The sequence below is a fragment of the Atractosteus spatula genome, chromosome 2, assembly GCF_055471065.1.
Source record: "Atractosteus spatula isolate fAtrSpa1 chromosome 2, fAtrSpa1.hap1, whole genome shotgun sequence".
Classification (NCBI taxonomy): Eukaryota; Metazoa; Chordata; class Actinopteri; order Semionotiformes; family Lepisosteidae; genus Atractosteus; species Atractosteus spatula.
In genome coordinates, this window is record NC_142707.1 from 15,459,517 (window position 1) to 15,484,843 (window position 25,327).

The 25,327-nt window shown below is 38.4% G+C and overlaps 1 protein-coding gene across 1 annotated transcript in view; it reads left to right on the forward strand.

The window, feature by feature from the left end:
- Positions 1–5,775: 5,775 nt before the first annotated feature.
- Positions 5,776–25,327, forward strand: part of igsf9b (immunoglobulin superfamily, member 9b) — a 59,847-nt gene continuing 40,295 nt past the window's right edge. The window contains exons 1-3 of the mRNA XM_088908485.1: positions 5,776–5,939; positions 20,050–20,171; positions 21,244–21,450. Of these exons, the coding sequence (XP_088764611.1) occupies positions 20,111–20,171; positions 21,244–21,450 (268 nt within the window). The 5' untranslated portion in view covers positions 5,776–5,939; positions 20,050–20,110. The remainder of the gene's footprint in view (positions 5,940–20,049; positions 20,172–21,243; positions 21,451–25,327) is intronic.

Below are 25,327 nucleotides of genomic sequence, written 5' to 3' on the forward strand. Positions count from 1 at the left end.
CATCATCTGTCCTTGAATCATTTCATTTTGCACTTGTGAAAGATAGCTTTGTGTAACAGCCAGATGAGTGAAAATGGAAACACACTGTGAGCTATAGGAAAATGTAGCATTTTAGTGTCTTCCACTCAAGCAACTTCTATTTCTCTCACAACGCCAGTAATTAATTTTTTGCATTATTATAGTGTATTTCATTCCCCGAAGAATTCCAAAGCAGTTTATATATACTGTATACAGGAGGGGATCAGCCTTGCACCCATTGCTTGCCGGGATAGACTCTGGCTCCCCTGCGACTTTGTATTGAATAAAGCAGTTAGAAAATGGATGAGACTGCTTCATTTAGCACTGAACTGAACTATATGTTCTGATTATGTTCAGCAGTCATTCTGTGCTAGTAGTCCAACTATACATGGCGAAGTGAGGAATTGCTGCACCCTGTGAATTTTAGTGGGAAATTCAGGTAGGCCTTAAAACTTAAAGTAGAATTTAGCTAGGGATAACACCCCTATTCTTATTGTAGCGGAGCTAGGTTGGGTACGGTGACGTCATCGCCCTCCCTGCACGTAGCAGGGACCTCAGCCGCCTGGGTTAGGGGAGGTCTCCTTTAGCTGGTTCCCTGTTGCGTTATGCATAGAGACCCGGGTTCGTGCCCAGGTGTTGCAGGTCAAGCCTGCTGGGGCACATTATGAACATCTGTGATCTTTAATGACCAATTAATGAGAACATTCAAGGGATGGCACCTACGCCAACATCATATTTGTCATCATACTCGAGCATGGGTCTGTAAATTCTGGGCCAGAAGGAAGAGTGCCACCTCCTGGTCTACCACAAGGGCTTTCCATCCAAGTCCTGAATGATCTTTTTACTGGCTTATCTTCTGAGATCTGTTGAGACCAGGCTGCAAGTTGGTAATGCTGTAGAAAAATCAGAAGATATTGAAGACACATTTCCTTTCTTACAAGTAACCTGTCCATATATTGCAGTTTGCGGACTTTGATATCTGATGATGACACATTTGCTTCCAGAATGAATGTTAGCCAATATGTGGTCTACACTGAATATTGTGTTTTGAGTGGTAATGCTTTGTTTAACAAATTTCTTGTGAAGTTAAAATGAATGTTCTTTCAACATGAAAAAGCAAATTCTTCTTTACAACAATCTTTATTCAGTAATCAAGACAAGAATTTGTATAGACGTTTCAGATGCTTGTATTGTGTGATGTTGAAACATGCTTATTTGCCAGTGAATGTTTATAAATGTCTTAGGTTTGACATGCGGCGGTCTTGTTCGTTACCAGCATTCATAACATTCAATCATAGAACAAAACGTCCCATATTTGAAGAACTCTTAAGCATTTTGCTAGTGCTAGCATGCTGTTTAGGAAGAATATTAGTCTTTGCCAGTCTGATTTCAGTGTGGGTGTGACAGATGTTTAAAAAATATGAATATTGCTTTCTCCCTAAAATCTTACTATTCTTTACTGTAAACTTAAGTCGAAACTGTGTTTTTACTTTGATATACCACAATTAACATTCATGGTGATGCATATTTGCCTGTCTATGAAATTCTGGCAGGGCATATGGAATTTCCGAATTGTTGGGATTTTAAGAAGACATTCTGCATTATGTGTTAATTTGTGGGGGAAATGAAGTTGAGGGGGTGTGGTTATCTCTTTTGAGATCCCAATACAGTTTTAGTAAATTAGTAGGTTTGGTTGAAATAAAGAATTTGTATAATCTCTAGATACACTACATCTGTGACAGGATTGGTGTTGTGTAGTAACCACAAGTCGTTGTTTTTGTCGAGGTTTAGTGTAATGTAAGCATAATGAAATCATGCCCTCTTCTGGCCAAGAAGGAAGTCGATTAATCTCAGATGTGGCATCAGACAAAACTGAAGCAAAATTGCAACATTTGTTAGTATTTCCTTTTTGTGCATATTTATTATTAAATACAGTAAATTGTATTATTTAAGTATCTGATTATTAAAGTATTAAATCACTTCTTCAAATATTTGCTTTAATCCAATGAAAGGGATAAAACCAAGTTCATGGCTACATTTTTAGTGAAGACGTGCAAGAAAAGCTAACCTGAAAAAATACAAAAGTGCGTTTTTATATAAGAAGAGAAGATAAAATAAATTAAAAATGAAATACCTCACAAGCACACACACACATGCTAAATGTAAGAGAAATCTGATTTTGATATAACATCTGTTATTTTTGCCATCAGTAACAAATACCATGTTTAGCCATGTGCTTTAAATTACCCTTGTGTACATCGTGTACATTTACTAAAATAAAGAAAAGCTTCAGAATGATAATAAATAGGAGAAATCCATTTGGTTTATCTTGATCTAACTGCACTTCCTTTGGTAACCCTTGGGGTGCTGTGGTGGCTCTGTGGCTAAGGATCTACACCTGTGGCTGGAAGGTTGCTGGTTCAAATCCTGCAGTCAGCAGAGGAATCGTACTCCCTTGGGCCCCTGAACAAGGCCCTAAACCCCAACTGCTCCAGGGGTGCCTTATAAATGTCTGACCCTGTGATCTGACCCTAAGCTTCTCTCCCTGTCTGTGTGTCTTATGGAGAGCAAGTTGGGGTATGTGAAAATACAAATTCCTACTACAAGAAATTGTACTGTATATGGTAAATAAAGTGACCTTATGTTATTTTATTCCCCTTGTGTTCTCTGGTTCATGTGTCACTGAGGATTGACAGTCAGGGCCCTTAAGGATTTTAAATGCTTGAATCAGGTCCGTTCAGTCTTCTCTGTTCACGACTAAAAATTTTCATTTTTTTCAGCTTGTCAGTGTGTGGTGTTTTGATCAGATGGGAATATTTGTACTTCTCAGCTGATTATAGAGCATCAAAATGTCTGTGTATATTGGTGATCACTATTTTACACGGTATTCTAAATGAAGTATTGCTGCTCCATTTCAACATACCATCCCTTGATTTGATTATGTACTTTTAACGATATATCCTTTGCCCATTTTGATTTGCTTTCCTATAGTGTCTAGAAGATGAAAATTTTGTCTACATGCACATCTAAGTCTTTCTCATAAGTAGCCTCTTTAGGCTAGGTCTTTCATTTCATTTTATATTTGTAGTTTATAATTTATTTGTAGTTTTTTTTATTTGTAGCTTTTTTATTGCCCTTTTTCTTTTTAATTTTCTTTTTTAGCTTATACAATGTTTGCTGTTCTTTCTAGCTTGACATCATCTGTGCACTTTACTAGTTTGCTTGCTATACCAGAATCTAGATCATTAATATACATTAAGAATAGCAGTGGTACAAACACAGTTACTCACTAATCACATTTCCCCCAATTTGAGCATTTAGTATTTTACATGTACCCTCTGTTTTTGGTATTCTGGTTAATTCTGAATTAAGGCATGGTGAATTTAAGTACATGCATTACATTGAAAATCAATTTCCTATAATTTTAGAATTAATCCTGCATATGCTCTGTTAAGAAACATTCTATCGAGTGGAACAAATACCTGCTTCTTCTAAATCCATATTTACTCTCCCTTTACTATGGCCATACAGAATTGAGCTCTAAGTATTTTTTCATGATCTTGTATGTAATAGAAGACATTGGTCTATACTCGGTTTGTTTGTTTGTTTTTTATGGATGGAGGCTCCGTTAGCAGGTTTATAATGAGTTTATCTGAAGTGACTGCTTATAGAATGGTGTTAATAGCCTGTGAATACCATAGAGACCTGGAAATAATGTTCTTAAGTTAAACTTACATTTCTGCCTCTTTATGAGAATATAATTTAATATAGGACTTTGTGTTTTTTAAAAAATGAGACATGCTCTCTGTTTAATATTAATTTGCTACTTCAGTCAATTCCTTATATTCATCTAAACATTTTCCTTTTTTATTTCTGAATCATTTTACTTCTTTCAAACTTCTTTTGCTATTGTAATACTGAAATATTGTTTGATTATTTATTTTAGCCTACATTACAATATACCTGTCTCTCTTGGTCTTTCCTATATCCTTTGTTAGGATTATCAATTGCCTTTCCTTCTTTAAATAAATTTTAAAAAGCACTAAATGCGGTCTGACTGTATGAATTTATTTGTATTTGGTTTATTCTACATTCAAAGTTAATTACACATGTACTGCTTGATGTTATCCACAATGCCCGTTTGTAAAGAAATATATTGATGTGGAGATAAAATATATACGCACTACCTTGCCAGACTCCCCACTAGAAGGAGATACGTTATAATAACTTTAAGACCTGATGGGAACCTGATAGATGCGAGATACGTTCCCTCCAGTTACCATCAAAAGTTAAAATATGTTGTAACAAGAACTCAAGGACGCATTTCTTGGGTCAGGAGAATAAAAAGGGTAAAGCAAAGGAAACCCCCAAAAAGAAGGCAAAACGTGTGTAGTTGATTCACTTTCTTAAAGAACGGACTTTTTTAAAACCAATGTGTCAAGTATCTATAGTGAAGGAAGTATTCAACAAGATCTTAGAGATTAAAAATTTAAAGTGTCTGAATTAGAGACAAGAGAGAGAAGGGGGAGGTGTGTGTTTATTGTCTCTCTCGCTGGTCGAATGCGGTTGGTCGGTCCAGGAGAGACCGTGAGAGGGAGGGAAAGGGAGCGAGAGGTAGAAAGAGGAAAGGAGGGGAGGTGTTGTATCAGAACTGCAGCACGCTGCTTCTGTATTGGGATATAAATAGGGAGCAGTAGTTGATTTGGGACTTTGAATGACTTCACCTCTCAAAACATTAAACAATGTTTCTCGCTATGGTTTCATCAGCGTGCATCCATTTCTGCAACAGCGCCTGAATAAACTTGTGGAATGACTGAGGACCCGGGTTCACGGCCGTCGGAAACACGCTGGGATGCACTTCATATTGGAAAAGCGATTCTTGAGCCTCCACGAGCAGAACATCTTATGTGTCTTATTACTTTCTTTTATTATTGATCTGTGTAGTTCATAAACAACTACTACGAGTGCGAACGCTTACCTGGTTCACGTTATTTTTTAACAGCGCAGCTACAGGCTATTTTCATTATTGCTACGAGCTAAATTCATGTTATCAAAATTATTGCGAAGCGTGTTCGATCAGACTCGTTACGCACTACCTTGCCAGACTCCCTACAAGAAGAAGATACGTTATAATAACTTCAGGGCTTGGTGGGAACCTGCCAGTTCATTGCGAGATAACGCTGTCTCTTGTTAACATCAAAAGGAAATTTAAAGAACATGGCTAATGACAGTCTTAAACTACCTCCTCTGAGTGAAAAAAATCGCCACATTTTCACGCGTGTATTTGGTGACCTTGTACAACAAAGTAGGCAAAAGTTATGTGATTAAATACTATTATTTTCCAAAGCATATGCACGAATATACAGCAGCAATAATTTGGGAAGAATATACGACAATCTTTACAGTTCAGTATGATTTCAAATCCTACGAGCTTAAAATTGTGGTTGTGCTGAAGTTAAATGAGTAAATTCTGGCTTGAATGATAAACAGGAAGAAACAGATCGTCTTGCAAAACGACACTAGATGAAAGACAATTAGTGGAAAATTATTCTCGAAAAACCCTTATGTATGAACTTACGCTCTACGTCGCTGGTCTGTTCATGTCTGGCTTATACCTTTAACTTATTTTAAGTTAATTAAAAGCGATTTAAACTGGGTTGACCTGTTTGCTAAAGGATTGTCATTAGTGGAAGATTCCCTTAGGTTTTGTTTGTATTTTGGTTTTGCTGATCCACAAACAGCCGGATACTGTTTGTCTTTTGTTGGATACGATACTTATTTTCCAAAACATGGATCTAAGAATGAAGCTTGGCTGTTGTTTATGAATTGTTAAGGAGAAAAGAAGATATAAGATTTGATTTTCGATGGACTTACAAACCTTCTTTGAGAGTGGACTGGAAAACTACCTGAAGTAATACAAGGTAAGGTGTGCATTTAGACTGACGACCTAGATTTTGTTTAAAAATAGACAAAACGGGTGTAAAAAATCTTGCAGCTGCCCTGTCGATATTGATCTGTAGCGAACAGACTGGTACCAGCATAGTTAACTGTGCGTGCATACTGTATAGCAACACTTGTCGTTTCAAGAATAATTTACTAGAAATCCAGTCTTTTCCGATCTCTGTTCTATAGCGAATTATTTAATTATTTGCACATTATTTTTTCTCTGTTTGAAACTGTACAATTTTCTCTCGTGGGAACAATGTTGTAGATTTATCAGTTTCGAGGCTTTGTGTTGATTTAAATAGTAATTCTGTTCCTGCTCCTCCCCCCAACTTTATTTTCTTACATATATTCCATTAACTTTTAGAAGTGTAACACAGCTACATAGCTGTACATATGTACGGAATGTAGTTTCTGGGCATATGTATTTTAAACTTATATTTTGATTGTTTCTTTTAAAAAATATGTAGCTCTCCCTTCGTTTAGACAACCGCTGCTCTTAGAAGCTATCGGTAAGGTTTCACTGTATCGCTTTTCATATGGTGTGACATTGTTCAAACAAAGCCAAAGGATAGCGATGAATATGATACCATTTAGTTGGTGTATGGCAGCAGTACAGTAAAACTAGCCTGCATCGGGAAAAGGGAACAATAGACTTTTAGATTGAGCTCCATAAATCAAAGAGCAGTGGAATAGCGCATCTGAGTATTAAACACGCAAAATGAGTGACTGGCGATTGATACGTTTATTTGCGGCAATTGTACCCAATCCTTTTACTGAAGAACAAAGACTTTTCTTGCAGTGAAAGACCTGTTGTTGTTTGCCTATTCAGCAATATACCCGTCTTTTCATCATCTGATACCCTTTGTTCTTGGTTTGTTTTTAGCTCACGACAGGTTGCGTGGGACTTTAGTGTACATCTAGAAAATAACATACTGATATCCCACGGGATATTTTTATACAGCTTTCTGTAGAAATATGCACATTCCCTACAGGAACCTAGCAGTATTTATGGAAAATTGGCAATTTTCTACAAGAAATAATTTTCTTAAGGGCCCCTGTATTACAAAAATACTGTTAAGTAGCAAAAAAGATGTTACCACAGTCTTGTAGTACTTCCCTGTTCTTCTATACAGTACCACTGTGTAATTATGCATTACAAATACAATATCAGTTCACAATTATGCTTAATGACATTGAGGTGCCAGGGTTACTTGTTGTATTGTGTGTATGCTAACCTTTGTATGCTGTATTCTTTGTCACACTTGCACATGATGAAAGATATCTTTTATCCTGAGACTGTGGGCACCATCTGTTTGGATGGCTATATGGGTGCAATGATTACAGACAATAAGTGAAAAGTACTTAAAGTGACATTTGAAATGATGAATTTCACAGGGATCTCTGTTGTGGTGACTTTGAGAAATCTGATTACCATAGTCTCAACCTATTACTCAAAATGCTTTTGTACATCGGGGTGTCTGAGGAATATGTTGTACAGTGCCTTCAATGTGAACCAACATCTCTTTGTTTTTTGCCTTCAAGGAAGTCTCGTTTCCTTTTCTGTTTTTCTCCTTTTATTCTTTACAGCCATTGATCACTTTCCTGCCTTCTGCCTGCAAATCAATCACTGAAGCATATGGTCATAAACCCTTCCCCCGACATTCTTTTCTCTCCATTACACTTACTCTCACAATAGAGCTAATAAACACTGATACGAACTGTAGCACAAATGTTCACTAGCATGCATGCAAGCAAAAGGCTCCTCACACGCCAACATTGATCTACTGTATGTGCACTGCCATGCCATACACACTGCTGAACGTGCACTTACGGAGAGCTAACAATAGCATGCGAAATGGAACCATGCACAGCTTAGAAGAATTTAGATAGAACCATACAGTATAACACAGCACATACATTTTAGCACGAGCATACAGTTCAGACAAAGAGCCACATACAGTACATGAACTCCCGGACCCCAGGGTGTCTTTAATACTGGAATTGAAGTACCTTCCACCAGGGATTTGAAGATGAAAGGGATTAATTTTGACCACAGTTGGTCTGCCAAGCTCTTTGCCTTCTGCTCTATTAGCTCTTTAGCCCAACAACCTGCCTATCTATCTCTGTCTGAATATTTATCATTTTGCAGTGTATTCAGTTCAGTATAATCTGATTTTATACAGTTATTCTATGTGCCTCTTGATCTCTCTCTCTTCCTTTCTTTCTCTTTTTTAATTTTACTTACCGTTGTGTAGCTTTATGTTATTAACCTCCAGGCAGGATCACCTGCTCTCTGTACATCTGTCTGTGTTAATCTAGTGTAATTATTTTGTCACCCTGTGTAATCTGAGGTATCAATTTCTGCCGTGATCTTGTTCAGACAAGGATCCATCTGCCCATTTCCCTACATTTAATGCAGCCTGTACCTCTATATACAATAGACTATGACAAATTAAGAGATGATAAATGATGTTGCTTTTCACTCATTAAAGTTTAAAAGTTTATTATCTGTTCTTCTACCTTTCAGTCTATCAGTCCTTATGTTGATCAATCAATATAATCTCATATTGGGTCTTCTTCACTTATGGAACTCGTTTCCTTTTAAGATCTGCTCTAATTCTTTCACTATAGGCCTTAGTTTTAATATGCTGTCACGATAACTTTGAGATCATCCTCTTTTGTTAGTTTATGATCTCTCCAGGACAATGTAACTTGTACCGGGAATTATATCAAGATGTCCATTTAGCAGAGTATCTGTATTGTGACATATTGTAGTTAAGCTGCAAATAATACATTTAGACTGTGCTCTCAGGAGTGGGGCTAGAATGGCATTAACTCAGTCAATCAACATTTAAAACTGAAGAACAGCTGAAGGAGGTCTGTTCTGATTAAGCAGCAGTCTGTGGGAAGTGGGAAACCAATTTACCTATAGTACATAGTGAGAGGAAATTCTTGCTAAGCATTATATCCATTCGTTTAGAATATATTATTGGTCCTAAACAAATGCAAAACATTTGAATTCAAATAGTATATTTCGTTTGACACTTTAATAAGTGACCAGCCGCCTAACACAGAGGAAAACAAAACATTCATGTCCTTCTCGTCGATCATTTTAGTTTTAGTTTCTTATGGTAAATGCATTCCAAATAATAAACCAATGTCATTTTGATATGCACATCCCGGTTCTGTTTTTGCCTGGCTGTGTTGCCTCTGACATAGGTGTTTGAGGTTGGCATGAATGTTTATGTTTGATCAAAAAGGCTTTTAGGATCAAAGGTCCCCTGTTCAACTGTTCCTTAGCAAAGCACCTAACTTGCTATGTGGTGTTCATGTTTTGTTTACTCAGCTTAAACACCTTTATAAAACAGTACTATCAATGTTTAAAGACGTAAAGGACATACAGGATGGAAATTCTGAATTCTAGAGTCTAATTATATTGCTGCAGAAAGATCGATTTGTTTTCAGATATTATGTTTGCTTTTTTTGTTTGTTGTATAGGGATTTCACACAAAATCAAAGCACATGAGTTCAGTGAAAGGATTGAAAAAGTCTAAAAGAAGATTGCAATGATGTTTTTTTGATCAAGTGAGCATGTGCAGTACAGTGGGCACAGAACAAGACTGAAAGTTACAAGCCACAAGTTCAGTCAGGTTTAAGGCCACTGTCTTTCCTATAAATTAATATTAACAGTAATATTTTGTTATTATTATTTTGGAGCTCACTAAGGACAGAGGTCGACCTCAGTCTTTAAGCTGATTATTGGTGTTCTTGATATTGTGTTTTATCACAGATGGACAGTATTACTTCTCATTCTGAAGTAGGCAGAATACAGAAAGAAATGTAACCGCTTCCCATCATACGGCAGCTTGAGCTGTTTGGGTTTTTTGATCTAGCACTGGGCCTAGGCTTATATAAACTTATTTTCAATTTGAATCTTGTTTTTCCTTAATATACAGGGATGGAAAACTCACATTCCATTCACATTAATCCCTTCTATCATTTTCCATCTGCAGGCTAGTTCTGTAATTTAGAGAGATTCTATATTGACATATGGAGTTAATATAGCTTACTGTGTATATAATATAAATGTGTGTGAATATATATGTAGTAAATGCAGTAAATTATCTTTTTCTTAAGTACAGTTCATATAAGACATACAAGCTATTAAAAACTGAAATGGGTCTCAGTGCTGTGCAGTGGAAGTCTGATCATTCTTCCAACTTTTAATCTATTACCCTAACCATCAAATGAAAGTTCTCACTCTGTTTATGCATGTACGTTTTTAAAAAACAAGGTCTATAGATTTTGTATATTGATAATGTGTTTGACTTTTTGATTAATTGATAATTAATGGCCATCATGACATGCATCAATGGCCCATCTATGACATGCTTGTGAGAATGAAGAGCACGTTCAGCAATAGGCTGATCCAACCACGGTGTGACAGGGAGCGTTACAGAAGGTCATTCTTGCCTTCTGCCATACGACTTTACAACTCATCCAGTGTGTGTCTGGGCAGAGGCAACATTGACCTGTTTTTGGACTAAACATGAATTCTCTGGTTTTCCAGAGCTGGTTTTCCTGTTTATAACAGATGTGCAATACAGTATATGCTGGGGATTTGTGCAATATACTTATAATGTGCAATACATCTTCTTGTGTACTGTATATTCTGGTTTGTTTTGTATCTTCTGTACTGTGTGCAATTCTGTATACTCAATTTTTTTACTTTTTACTGCACTTCTCACTAACTGTGCTTACTGTATTGTGTTGTTGTATTATTGTATCGTTTTGTTACACTGTGCTGTGTTGACTGTGCTAGGCTGCTGTTGCACTGCAGTTTCCCTCCCGGGATTAATAAAGTATCTATCTATAACTGCCTATGATACACTCTAGCGAGTGTGTTCCATAAGCACCAAATCATTTCATTTTCTTTGTGAAATAGTTAATTGGGAACAGGTGATAAGGTCATGTGATTTGTTGAATGCCAAGCCTTATGGGAAAAAAAGGAACTAAGATGCCCTGCTAATAAAATAACACCTCTATGCCACTGGAGAGTTCATACTCATAAATTGAATGTTGCCTGTCTGTGATAGGACAGTAGGTAGACAGTCATGACACCTCACCAAGATTGATACATTATCTTGTTACTCTGTCTTTTTCTTTGCTTTTGCACTGCCAATTACACTTCATTAGAAAGGTCTGGTTGCAACAGTTAAGCCATCAGCAGTTCAGTTATGAGGAAATGACTAAACTCTTATCATTTGTAGGTCAGATGACCACAGAGGCCTATACTCTCCGATGTTTATCAATGCAACAGAATGTGGTGGTGTGTCCTGAATCTCAGGCAGACTCACCAGCAATGGGGTCAGGTCTTCTTTAGAGATGAATTCAAGCTGTTGTGTGGAACGCACCGATAGATGTCAGTGAATGTGGTGCAGATGTACAGGATAATACAGTAAATGTTGTGTACAGCAGACCAGTTGATGAGAAAGTCCAAGTGGATGGTCTGGCCAGGAACGTATATTAATTGCAGAACACCACATGTAGAGATTGATTACAATCTAACTTTGTTGTGCTGCATTAAGAAAGTTCTGAGATCACATCTGCTGCTCTTTCAGTGGGATCATCCAGATGAGATTCCACTTTGTGAAGTTTTTGACTCTGAGCATACCATTAATTTATTATGACTGATGCTTTTATCCAAAGAAATATATTACTCTGTATATAGTTTATATTTTACTGAAGCCATCAGTGTTAAGTATCTTCCAAAGGACACACCAACAGTTCTCCACTCAGGAATGGAACCCACAAAGGTCACACTTTAGTGTAGAAGCTACAGCATTGCAAGTTATAAACAAGATAGCTGTTCAAAGTATTGTAGATGGAACAAGGTACTTTCTGTAAATAACCATAGTGTTAGGATCAGAGGTGTGGTTCAGACTGAGGTTAAGATTAGGGTTTTGTAATTTGATTTTCAAGTAATCTACAGTAAAGTAGTTCAGGTGGATAGCTGCGTCAGCATGCGTAGTCTGCAAAGGAACAAATAATAGGTATATTCCATCCTGAAAAGAGAAGAAATGAAACACAACATTTCGGCTGTGAAGCCTTCTTCACCTGAAGAAGGCTCCACAGCCGAACGTTGTGTTTTACTATCTACAGTAAAGATTAGTTATCAGACTTGTCACTAGTAATAAATTACAGCTCCTTATCAGAAATGTCACCATCACTTGCCTCCCTGACTTGACAGGATTCTACGCAGTAAGTGAAGCTGTTGCATGTTGACCCCAGGTGTGTTGTGCAGTGGGCTGCCCTTCCCCTGTCCTTGGTTCTGGAGCAGCCTGTCCTCTCCCACTTCTGATTCTTAGAGGATCATCCCTTCTTATCTGGATACTAATACTGCTGCTTATACCTACTTGCTCCTGCCACAAGGCCATGCCTTATAGGGCCTGAATGCAGCCTGCCCACGCAGTCTTAGTAATGGAATGAGAGAAAAATGACGCTTCTGCTGTGTCTAGCGGGTTAGATCAGTTTGAACCCGTGCAGCTTGTCTGAGGCCTTGGAAAAAAAACTGTTGTACTTGCGTTTCTCTATTAATTTAGAGTTTTCAAGAGCATCTCATGCTTGCAAACCTGTCTGCAAAGGAGAGCAAAGTATGGTGAAAATCATGGCTCTGTAAAACATAGTGAGTTTTACACAGCTCTGTAAAACATAGTAAAGTATGTTACTGAACAAAGCAATGTATGTGCTAATTAAAAGTGTATTTCTAAGTGGTTAGAAAATACATGGATGGAACTACAAAAATATTTTACTGTGGTAATTGTGCACAATGTCATGTGTGGCAACTGAAATGTACAGTGTAAATGATGGGAAAGTGTGAATGTACTGTACTTTCAGGTAATATGCTGTATTGAGCAGGAAGGTATGGTGATTACTTGTCATTTGTTTATCTAAGTAGTAGCAGGACTTTAATCCCAGTGTAATCTGCTCACCTTTTTCCTCCATTCCCTAGGGAGTCTGTATTAACAAGATAACAGCTGGGGAACTCATTCCTGGCAAACCTTGACTTTGTAAAACCACAGTTAGTAACCAGTCAGATTAAGACATGTCTTACCTTTCCTTTATGGTATTTGTCTATTTACATCACTCATTCAGTCAGCCTTGTATAGAATACTGTTTCATAGTGAGCTCCATCTCTAAGAGCTGTACATAGCCATGGTAATGCAGATCACTGCAGAAGGGGCATTACCTAGTAATCCTCTCTCCAAATTCAGCAAACTTTTGTGCCAGTTGTGCCCTTTCTCAATGAGAGTTTCTGAACATAAGTGAGTGGTGATTAGAACTGGCCACCTCCAGGCTCAAGGGCAGAATTTATAACATACCGGGTGAGCATCTAATAGATATACAATAACTTGTTCCAGACTCTCACAGCCCTTTGGGTAAAGAAGTACCTGCTACTCTCAGTTTTAAATGCGTGTCCATGTACAGTAGTCTCTCCCTGTTTCCTCTGTTTTGTGGTTCACTGTTTATTTGTGAAGAAATCCACTGGGTCTACATTCTTAGTGCCTTTGAGGACTTTGAATACCTGTATCATGTCCCCTCATAATCTTCTCTGTTTATGACTACAAAAGGTTCAGTTCCTTAAGCCCAATTCTTGTACTACCCCCAGCCCATACTATTACCTGACCATGTTTTAGGTTCAGCACCTGATCATGTATTCTGTGTGCTGTTGTACACAGTGTAGAAATGGGAAATCCACTCAATATTTTACAATGTAAGATCTGCATGTATTATATATCAGAGTATGGTAGCGTACGTTTTCTTTTAAAAATACACAGTCGGGTGCTAGATGGAACACGTACGCAGACTGGTAGGGAAAACCCCATGACAGGGAAGCGATAGAGAACACCTTAAATGGATGTCTTTCATGCTGTGAGGAGGGCTCGATTTACAGTGCTGTATATATCGAACTGAATAATCCTATTGATTTCTATGGTTCACCATGTTCATTTCGCTAAAACCCGCTCTGCAGCATTCCTAGTGCCTGATGGGCTGTGAAAAAACGTTCGTATTCATCACCTGAACAAGTTGGACACATTATTGAAGGAAGCTTTTCTCTATCAGCAAACTTCACCAGGGAGAAAAAACAATGTGTGTGTACTTTGTTCAGCTTTAGGAATGTAGAAGTCTGTCTGTATCAGTGGTGTTTACAGCCTGCCAATCAGGCAATTAAACATGCACAGTGCTGTATGTCATATATTTATGTATAATGACCAAATAATTTAGTACTTGCTGCATGGAAGATCTTTTGCAATATAAAAGCTATCTTATTTTGACACTGGTCACTGAAATTTACAGCAATACACTATTACTTTACATTATTAAAGTAAACAGCCATGGCTCAGAGGTGGTGGAAGACCAAAGAAAATGTTGCATATGTAAGAGCTCGGCTTTGCACTCATTTACATCACTACTATGGTGACAAATTGTTGTCCAAGTACGCTGCTTAGTCTTACCTGTCTGGATCCATAATGACAGGGACAAGACAACACAAGATCATAAAGTTACACTTATGCTCGGTTAAACATTGTTAATTAAATGCCTTCTACAGTTTGACAATATGGTGGCATTTTAGAAAATACAAAAAATAACTAATTTCAAATAGTCTATTTTGAGTTTGAATTATTCATTTGTTTTTTGCAGTTACCCCTGTTTTTTCTTCAGCCAGCAGTGTTTTCTCCCAATTAGTTCTTCTTAGATCATTTCAGTAACAGTGACTGGTATTTTCTTGTCTCATCAGTGTCAGGAATAGTGAGCAGTAGAATATTGCAGATGAGCGACTGTATTCATTTAACAAAGAATACACTTATTTATGTATTTTGGTGTAAGTACTGCTTTAAAATGTTTATCTTCAGAAAGTGGCCCATTGGCTATGGGACTAGGTATTCATCTACTTAAGAAGAGCATACTGTATCTCGTTGAGGAAATGTGGCTGCTGTCCTTTCCTCCTTGACATTTCTCTACTTTCTTACCTGTGTCATTTTGCTCCTGGACACACCCTACATTCACAGCACACTGCAGCTCACCTTTCAGTGTTTTGCAAGCAAACTCATTGTGCAACCCACTGACCTGTTATGTGACCTACAGTATGTGATAAAAAACACCTATTCAGTCCATTCAGAAAAGGGGCCTCTAGATTTGTTTTCTGGGAGCCAGTGGCTTAATGAAAAGCATTCTGTAAAATCAAGATTGAAACCAGATCTCATATATGCTGGTTACTTATTTCTTTTTTTCGGGGGGGGGTATCGCTGGAATGTTGCTTGTTAGGTATGAAGAACTGGTGCACAAATTGGCGTCCAACCTTGGTCCTGCTAAAGCCACTATCCAGCAGATTTTAGAAATCATGCTAAATTAATCAGTTTCTAAATTCTTGAAGAATCATTTTTTTCCAAAGCAGGTCATTTGTTGAGAAACATAGTTTAGATCATTTGGAATAAAAATCTAGTATTTCAATGCTCAAGGGTCACACTTCTGGAATTAATTGAACCAACTTAACTGGATCAACACAGATTGTTTCAAATGTGGACCAATGCATGTTGATCAATTCTTTGCACATTGATGATTCAAGGGAGACCTACTAGACCTAACTGTGGCTCACCAGGACGAAGATTGGCCATCCCTGGTGTGGAGTAATCAACACCTTGCGGGATGTATGAGAAACAAGAGGCATACTCATATTTCCAGAATTTATTGACCCAAAGCAATGCCAAAATGATGTTATTGAACAAATAATTGTGGCTTAATTGCATCATTGTATTAGTCTGACATCATTAGTTGCTAGAATGCAACATGTAAGAATACCAATGCACTCTCTACACCTTATTCATGCATCATTTGTAACTCCATGTCCTAACCCAATCTGAATAATTGTATTTAATTGTTTCATGCAGCTTCAATCATAATGATGATTTGCCATTTATCAACCTAATTGAAAGCAGCTTACAGAGACTGAGGGGAGGCTGTGTAATGTTACCAGCTCCCACTGCCTAGTCCTGCAGATCCGTAATCAGAAACTGGGTCTTCCGCTGCAGGTTCCCAATTCTGGACCTCGGGACCCCAGTTTGGTCCAGGTTTTCATCCTGACTGAACTCTTGATTACCCAATTAAATCCTTATTCTGGGGATGGCAGGTCCATTTCTTAAGCACCACTGGGGGTCATTGGGGTTTAAGGGTACCTTTCAAGGAGTTATTGATTAACACTTAAATACTTTGTCTACACTAAATAATTAGTTGAATTAAGTAAATAAAATCAGAATTGGAATGAAAACCAGTGGATCTTGTGACTCTCCTATTACAGTTGGCCAATCCCTCTTTAAACCAACTTATTGTGTTTTTAACTGTCCGTTGACATATTAATCTTTATGTGGTTAAGTTGAAGTCCCCTGTTTCTGTTTCTTTAAACAACAGATAGAAAGTTAACAGAGTTGAGAAGTCCTACTGTACCTGAAGTTGAGTAAAGTAACTGCTATTTACCTAACCAAGAAACTTGTAGATACTTTGGGGTCAAGTGTCGCAGAATCGCAGACAGCAGGATGGGAGTTTTTGCTTCTCATCTGAAGTCAGAACCTGTGGCAATCTATTATCTTGGGGGAACATCCTGGTTACAAGCTCTTTACCTCTGTAAGATCTAGTCTTGCTGTATGCAAAGCGTTACCATGGAGCATTTTAAAATCGTCTGTGAAGCACACATCCACCTTCTGTATTCTTGCTTACAAATCCTCCCCATTCATTGTGTGTATATTGTGAATGGGATACATAAAATGTGAGATTTGATATAAAAAGAGCTTGAATTATCATGAAGTCTGTCCAAATAATTCAGTTTGTCTTCTTCTGCTGTTGCCCTGGCTTTCAGTTTATGTTTTTAAGGCACTCTGGTGATTTGTTTTCCCAACAGGCAGCTGTAGTTCCAGTCAATGTGTGTTTTTCTCTGTGTGCAAAAAAAACACAGCCTAAAGCTGATCTCTCTCTCTTCTCACCAGTCCCTGGAGCCCCCCACAGCTCTTTTAGTGCAGGTGCCATTAGAACAGGGTTTTCCTGTCCTTGTGTCCTGTCATTTATAATAAAGATCAGCTCTCCATGATTAAGGCCAAGAAAGTTTAACTGTAATGTTTAAGATTTTTTCTATATTGAATTTTGAACTTTTTTTGTACAGTTACATCATTTTCTGTAGTTCCCATATTCTCTTTAAAACATTTAACCATTTAGTACACTCCTATTAAGTTAAATTATGCCATTACCACTGCAGTTGGAATGACAATGTTGTGGTACATATGAGAAAATATGCTGGGAAAATAAAATCCCAAGTTGTTAAAAAACAGGACCTAACACATCAGGGGTATATCGACCAGTAAGCAGGCTTGGTCCAGTGATTTGTCAGATTCTTGGCTTGTATTGAAAATTGGGAAGCTCTCCCTCTAATAGAGATGCTGTCCTAACAGTTTTGCTCTCACTTAATTTAAAACCAATCCTCTGTTCATATACTGTACCTGGAATTTGTAATCAATTTTCCAGTGAATATTTTTATGTCTGCACCTTCTTCACAGAGTTATTTGTGTAAACTGCAATACTAATGGAAGTGAGTTTTGTCCTGAGGTATACTGTACGTGTGCATACATTTATAGCAGTATGGATAATCCTTTTTTGCTATAGATTAAAATAAAAAAAAAACATTGACAAACTATTATTGGGGATGCTATAAGGGAAGTTCATATCATGGAAAAAGACTAGATTTGGGTAGTCTCCCTGCAAACATTTTTAATGGAATTGAGAGGAGTGGAGTATTACTGTATGTTTTCCTTCATTTGCTTGTGTTCTGTTTTTTACTCTTACTGCTCATCATACAAAAAAATTAGCTCTCCAATACCTGCTTGCTCTTGCCTTTGTTTATGTTCACTTATCTGTGACCTATGGAATCATAAAAAACTACTTTTTATGGTCTTGTTGTGCAAAAAACAGGTAATGAATGTGTGATTCCCCTTTGCTTGTATGGCGTGAAGGCAACGTTGCCTAGTGCATGTCTCATCTGTGTGCATGTGCACAAAAACATGTCTAGTGGATTTTGTCAAGCAGTTAGCTCGCCACTCTTCTAAAAATACCCTTCATTTCCATTTCTGTAATTCACTTAAAGTAATAAGCTGGTATTAGTTCTGTAGCTAGTCAGTGGATGGGAGAAACAGGAGGGGGAGGGGAAACAGTAATCCAGCTAACTGAAGTCAGAACAGCATACTATTCTATCTCCAGGTCCTAGTATCACAACAAATTTCCAAGGTATTTGTGGTGTTTTCTCATACTTGTTTCTCCTTTTTTCTGCCTTGCCACATATCGGATCTTGCTCTGTCATGCAGTTCACCAATTTTGCAGTTCTGTGATTCATCTGGCTTTACTAAACTTTACAGTGCTTTTATCATAGTGTACCACAGTTAATTTTTAGAAAGGAGTGGGAAGCATCATGGAATTCTCTCTACATTTTAGTGGGGGGGGTTCTGTCTTGGACAAATGAAGTCAAGTCATAATCCCACAGCTGGCAGCTTTACACAATTGGATCCTTAGCCGAGCACAGACGCCAAATGTCAGAACCTGCAGTTCCTCTTGTATTGAACAGGATGGCTGTTGCAACAGCACATCTTTAGGGTAAAACTAAACTCACAGTTGTCTAATCACAGCTCAGGCTAGCACTCCCCATGACAATGCTAGTCACAGACTTTTACCTGACAGCTGGTAGGTTATCATACCTGGCCTATGTATGTGACGTCAGTACTGTACCTTATTTTAAGTTGAATCTACATAGATTTGACACACAATAAGTGTTGCTTTTTGTTAATCATTTATACTGTACAATCTTGAAAAAACTTTGAGAAATTTTGAGACCTAAAATACCTTTATGTAGACTCCTGTCTGTTGCTGTTATTCCGAGACTCAGAAAAAAATCAGACCTTTGTCCCAGCCACTAATTAGGAGTTGTAAACTCTGTGATAGATTGTAGCTTCCTCTTTTCCTGCCATAAGGCTTTCTAGGCAAAGGAATGCTCTTGTTGATGCAAACAGCATCATAATTGATTTGGTCCTGTAACAAGCTGTTTCCCCTAACCTGGTGCCCAGTGACTTTGGGCAGTTTCTGAGCATGAATGACAGGCTTCACAGTCGCCATTTCTCTTCTAAAGCAGGAACACCAGTGAACACTTAACACTGCAGATGAAAGCAATGCTGCAGCCTTCACCTTGTGCATGTTTTGCATTTCTGTGTTGAGGACTGGTGAAAGTTTCATGGCTATTTTATGCTTCTATTTGCAATAAAATAGGAGATCTTCATGCTTGAACATTCCCTGGTACTTCAACCCAACAGAAACTCTCCAGGTACTAGGTCTGGAATTCTGTGACTGACGGGTAGATGGAAGTTTTGTCAGGTGTTTTTTCATTAGCTTTCTATAACTGGCTAAATCAAAATCCTGAAAACCTCATGGATGTGGGGGATGAGTGGTTAAAGAATTACTAAAAGACACTTGGGAAGGCAGTGCTGATTTCCACACATTGCATCATAGAGATATAAAATTCACAGCATCCTTCAATTATCAAAAACATGGCCTTTTTTCTTAGGTTTACTGCTGGTCTCTGCTGTAAAGATACCCGCTAGGCTGCAGTCCTCAGCAGGCAGGCACATAGTGATGGAATTTTGCCATGTAAAAAGGTGAGGCTCGTGCCCAGCACTTGTGCCTGTTGAGTTCCAGCCAATAGCAGAACCTCTGATATCCAAAACCCAACTAAAACCTGACATCTAACTGATATATGTTGGCATCAATAGTATACTTTTGACTGATTAATGTTTTTTTTCTGCTTTAGCGGCAGAATGTGTGCTTGTATCCTGAGGAGTATGTTACAGCTGTGCTCTGTTCAAGTTTGACAATTTTTAGATCTTCAGGCTTTCTTGGACCTGCTTCCAGACTGTGGCCGGAAGGTTTTATGGATTCACAGTCATTGCAGTGTTGTGTCGGGTTACTGACTGATGGCTACATTGACTGTGCTTTCTGCAGGAGCTCCGGGGTGTGGTGTGGAATGTGCCGGACAGTCAGAGTGTGACGGGGAGACCTGGCCATGAGACGGACCCACCTCTGGATCGCAGGGGTCATCGCTGCAGCTGCACTCTGTTTCCTGTGTAAGAAGCACCACCCTCCTATTCTCATTCCTTCTCCATCATTTTCCACTTCTCTCTTTTTCTCTCCGTGCCTTACTTGGTGTGTCACATATGTATAACAGCATCACCTTTGATGCAGCAACCTTCTAGTAGTTACTGCATGTTAGCAATTTAGCTTAAGTACTGTCTCATTAAGCCTCTTTCATAGAAATGTGAGGGAGGCTTGTTCGTGGTCTGTCTTAGGGCTGCCTACAGTAATGATTGTCATTAGAGTCCAACATTAGACCTGAGTTTGTTCCTCTATCGCCCACTCTTTAATTTCATCCTGCCATCTTCCTTATCTGGTTTTATTTTCCCTCCCTCTTTCTGTCCTTCCCCCTGCAAGAGGTTAAATCTTTAATTTAATTTAACTAAATGACTGTTTCTAGAAAAACATTTGAGAAATGTATACATTCAAAAATACATTTCTCCACATCCAATTGAACAGAAAGAACAAGGAGAGATAATTCCCCCCCCCCCCACTAGAATTATCCAAAATAACCATGTGTCCTGATTCCTAATCATTTCCCTGCATCAGGGCTTAATCTCTTGCACTGAAATCTTTTGGAAATGCAGGACAAGGTCCTTAGGATCTCAGGAGTCTGCTGTTTCAAATCTTAGTAGTCCCTGCACCCCACCAAGTACACATACACACTATGAGAATAAGAATTGATTATCCATATCTGGCCTCAGGTCCCTTATTGATTATTTTATTGTTAGTGCATTTTTTATTTTATTGTTAAGGCATTTTTCTTTAGGATGCTAGTCTCATGACCTAGTAGGCTCAAGTTACTGACATGACACAGGGGTTCATAGGCATTATCATATCCACATTTTGTTCACTTTGTATTGTGTAGAAGGACATCGTAGTCTACATTCTTTAATGTTGAGCAATGAGCACAATCACAGCTGCATTGAATCTACAGGTTGTTTGCATGTCTCTCTTCATGGGTTCTTTCCAGCAAGCACTTTCTCTCTCCCCTTGAATTCCGATCACATTGACCTGCATCTTTCAACATGGTCTCTGTTGCTTTTGCCCTCTTTATTTCAGCAGGCCCCACCCTGGGAGCAGACTCAGTGGTACGGTCTAGAGTTGGGGGCTCAGCTGTGCTGGGCTGCAGCTTGTCCCCCCCTGTGACAGACAACACCACTCCACGCCTCTTCCCCCTGCATGTGGTGGAGTGGGTGCGGCTGGGCTACGCTGTGCCTGTGCTCATCAAATTTGGGGTGTACAGCCCCCGTGTGCATCCAAACTACCGCGGTGAGTGCCCACAACAGCAGCGGCATTGCATAACTACTAGTTATACCTGCAAGCATAATTATTGGCATCCTGTATCTAGAATTATCTAGATCATCTTCATCTGTACCTGGTAGGGGAAGCAGCTTTGCTAAAATAATAAATGTTCACTAAACTTATAGAGGATAGAGAGTATTGTGATCATAATTGTAGAAAATATAGTTCATAACAAATAATTATAATTTGGTAATGCGCAAGCTCATACTACATATTACGGTAGTCTCACTTTTTCATGAAACATGCCTCAGATATTGGAAAAAAAACAGATAATTGATGGGTATCCAGATAAATAATGGATTTCAGGTTGTTGTGTGGGTCAGGAAATTGGTCTTAAAGATATTACAATTTGGAGGTTGTCATTGTATTCAGTGTTTCTAGTTTCCCACTGAAATATGTATTAATAATACCATGAGGGGCATATCATTAACTGCATGTCATGGGTTTAATAAAATTACATGACATTTTGTTTCATTTGATACTGTATGTGCAAAGCATTGTGATCGAAATGTAGATTTTGAAGGATTTGTAATTCTCCCAGCAGAAGAGTTAACTTAATTGCTATCATGCATAACACTTTTCAGAGAACTTGAAAGAACAATTGGCGTTCTTTCTGGTCTGCAACATCTCAGCGTGTCCTCAGGCAATTTGGTATTGCAGTAACAAAAACCCAATCAAAAACATAATGGGTGCATGAGAGAGGCATTTCAGTCCATCAGGTTTGTTTGGTTGCTTGTAGCTAATCATCCAGATGTTTTTTTGAAAAAAATCCCAAGTATCAGCTTTGAGAAAATAGCCAGGTAGCTTGTTCCATACCCCCACAACCGTTTGTGTAAACAGCGACTCCTATTCTCAGTTTTAATACATCTCCCCTTCATTTTCACTTGCCCCCTGTCTTGCTTCAGAAAATATTTTTTGGGGTGAAAAAAATGCATTGTCCCAACCACAGTAAAATAGCGATTCAGAAATCAAAATGAGCATTTCATTGCTGATTCCAAAGACGTCCTGTGGATTCCAGAGCAATTCAGACTCTTTTTAACCTGTGGCTGAGGACTGAAATGTCAAAAATACTATGAATGGAGCAAACGTATATAGATGTATGTGTAATTTTTGTTTAAGTTCAGTTTACTCTCTTCTGTGCTTCATCAGTAAATTTTGTACAAGAGCCCAGCAACTGGTAATTCTTAAAATGGACAAGCTGCTGTGCATTGGAAGACTGATTGGTTATCATGCACTGCTTTCACCTTTCCTTATAGAGTCAGTAAGCATGTGAGGCATCTAAAATTCAGTGTGCGGTTTTTAAGTCATGGAGGTATGCACTCTGCACAGACGCTAGTCTAGCTGTGTAGCTTTGTGGTTGGGGTAGGGGATGGAGGTGGCAGGGATAGATGACAGGAGATGAATGAAGAGGGAGGGTGATAGTTTGTTGGTGGGTGTAGTATTTATGTTGATAGCTGAGTGTTAGATCTGAGCGTTGCTGAGCAGATTGCCAAAACCAATAATCCACCAAAACAGAAGGCCCTGTAATTTCCAAGTGTGTTTGAGGAAGACCAAGACCTATGAGATAGGGGAAGAGTAAGTGAGAAAGACAAGGAAGCAAATGAAAGGAGAGAGAAGGAGACAGAGGTTCCCAATGAAATTTAAGTTAATTGAATTGAATATTTATGTGTGTAAATTTGTATGATGTTTTATGCTGTTTGAGGATAATACAGCATACCAGAAAGTGCCATGTTACAATACTTTAGTTTCGGAGGAGGAGGAGGGAGGGACAGAAGAGAAGGGGTTGGGTCTTAATATGGAAATGAGGAGGTGGTGGCGACTGGGATTGAGGGTTAATCAAGGAGTGAGGCCAGCAAACATGCTGGTGTCCCATGGTGTGACCCACTAAATGCGATTGTTTGTGAATGAGTGAGACAGTACAGAATAATCCCCACATTGTCTTTTCCAGACAAAAGGATGGCCTGTCACGGTTTCACACCAGTGTTGAGACTGTGTATGCATCCAGTACTGTACTCGCACACAAATAGAAAATCTTTCTCAGAATCCATTTCTATTTCTTTTCTCTCTCCCCTTCTCTTGTTCTCAGTGTCTGTGTTTCATTTCCTCTGTGTTTCAGCCAAGCCAGCTGGCACAATGTCAGCCATATCATTCGTCCTGATCTATTCCAAATTAAAATGCATTGGGGGAATGTAGACTTGAAATGCTAATGCTAACCATGCAGCAAAAGAAATGTGCCAGCTCATGCCCTGTTTAAATTTCTCTGTTCTCTTGCCTTTTCTGTCCTGGAACTAGTAAAGGCATGAAAGCCTACTTTTCTTTATAAACCAATCAATCAGTATAATACTTAATATGAAAGGGTAATTTATTCAATGAATTTGACTTTCTCTCTTTGACAGAGGTTAGCTCTGCCAAAATAGATCTGCAGATGTGAATTTTAATGCCAAGGCAAAGCTCCTTTAAAACTCTTTCAGAGATGGCATAGTATACTGAGAAACATCACAAATACAACCTGTAATATTGTTTCTAACACCCATTTGATGCATCTTAGTGTCTTTTAGGTTACAAACCCATATGGAGACAACTCCACAAAACTTATAATGGGATAATTAGTTTATAACTAAATATATAAATTATTCTTCTATTGCATTAATGAACATGGGATGGCAGGGTGGTGCAGTGTTGAGCATTTCTGTCTTGCAGTGCTGGGGCCCTGGGTTCAATTCTGGATCTAGGGTGCTATCTCTGTGGAGTTTGTATGTCCTCCATGTGTTTTTGTGGGTTTCCTCCCACAGTTCAAAGACATAATAGTAGGGTAACTCACTTCTGGGGAAATTAGCCCTGATGTAAGTGTATATGTGTGTGTGTGTGTTTCTGTGTGTTCCCTGCGATGGACTGGTGTCCCAGTCAGGGATAGGCTCCATAGCACTGTATTAAATAAAGCAGTTAAAATGGATGGATTAATAAACTAACTATTCTGAATTCTACTTAAAATACAGAATCCTGAGGTCTGTGCTCTGAAGCCAGTAGAAGAAATTGTGTCTGTGGATTAGACTCCGAGAGAGTGAGAGAGCTCAGCGTTGTTGTTTGGAGGAAGCAGCTGTGAGCAGATTAGCTTCTCCCTGTAAGGCAGGGGGTTCTCAGGTGTCAGATAAAAGACTCAGGTGGCTGTTCTCCTGTTGTACAGGTCAGCAATAACGCTGCATCAGCCTGCAATATACTATCAAATTCAGGTTGGGTGGGTCTGCATTTGGCTAGTGCTAGAGGTCTCGCATATTTCTGTTCCATTTGCAAATATTCCAACTAATTAATAGAGGTGATGGGGGAGGGCTAAGTAATTTTAAGTACAGGTTCAATTCAAGTCCTACATCAAGCCAAAGGTGTTCTACACCCAGTGTAACAAAGTAAGCAATTATGCTGGCCACATATGGACTCTTAGACAGACTATGGAAATCTTGTGGGGAAAAAACATGACATTTACAAGAGATGTTTTCTGCAATGAATAGTTGTCTGGATTAAAAAAAAACATTAACTCCCATTGTGAGTATTTGCCAAGAGCAGTTGACAAATCATAAAATAATCTTAAGGTATGTTATATAAATGCAAAGCTGGAAAGAAAAACAAAAACAAATACTGCATGTTTCCTCGTGCATTGTATCTTGTTCTCTCTTCTTACACTAAAAAAGAGCTTATGTTTTAATCTTTTTTTTTTCATTTCCCCTAAATACAAACAATTTTATTTCCTTTTCCTGTTACTCTTTGGGCTGCTTTTAAGTTGTCTTTATGAAAATGCACTTTTATTGATTTATTTCTGGATCAAACATCCATGGTCCTAGAGAGTTGCCAA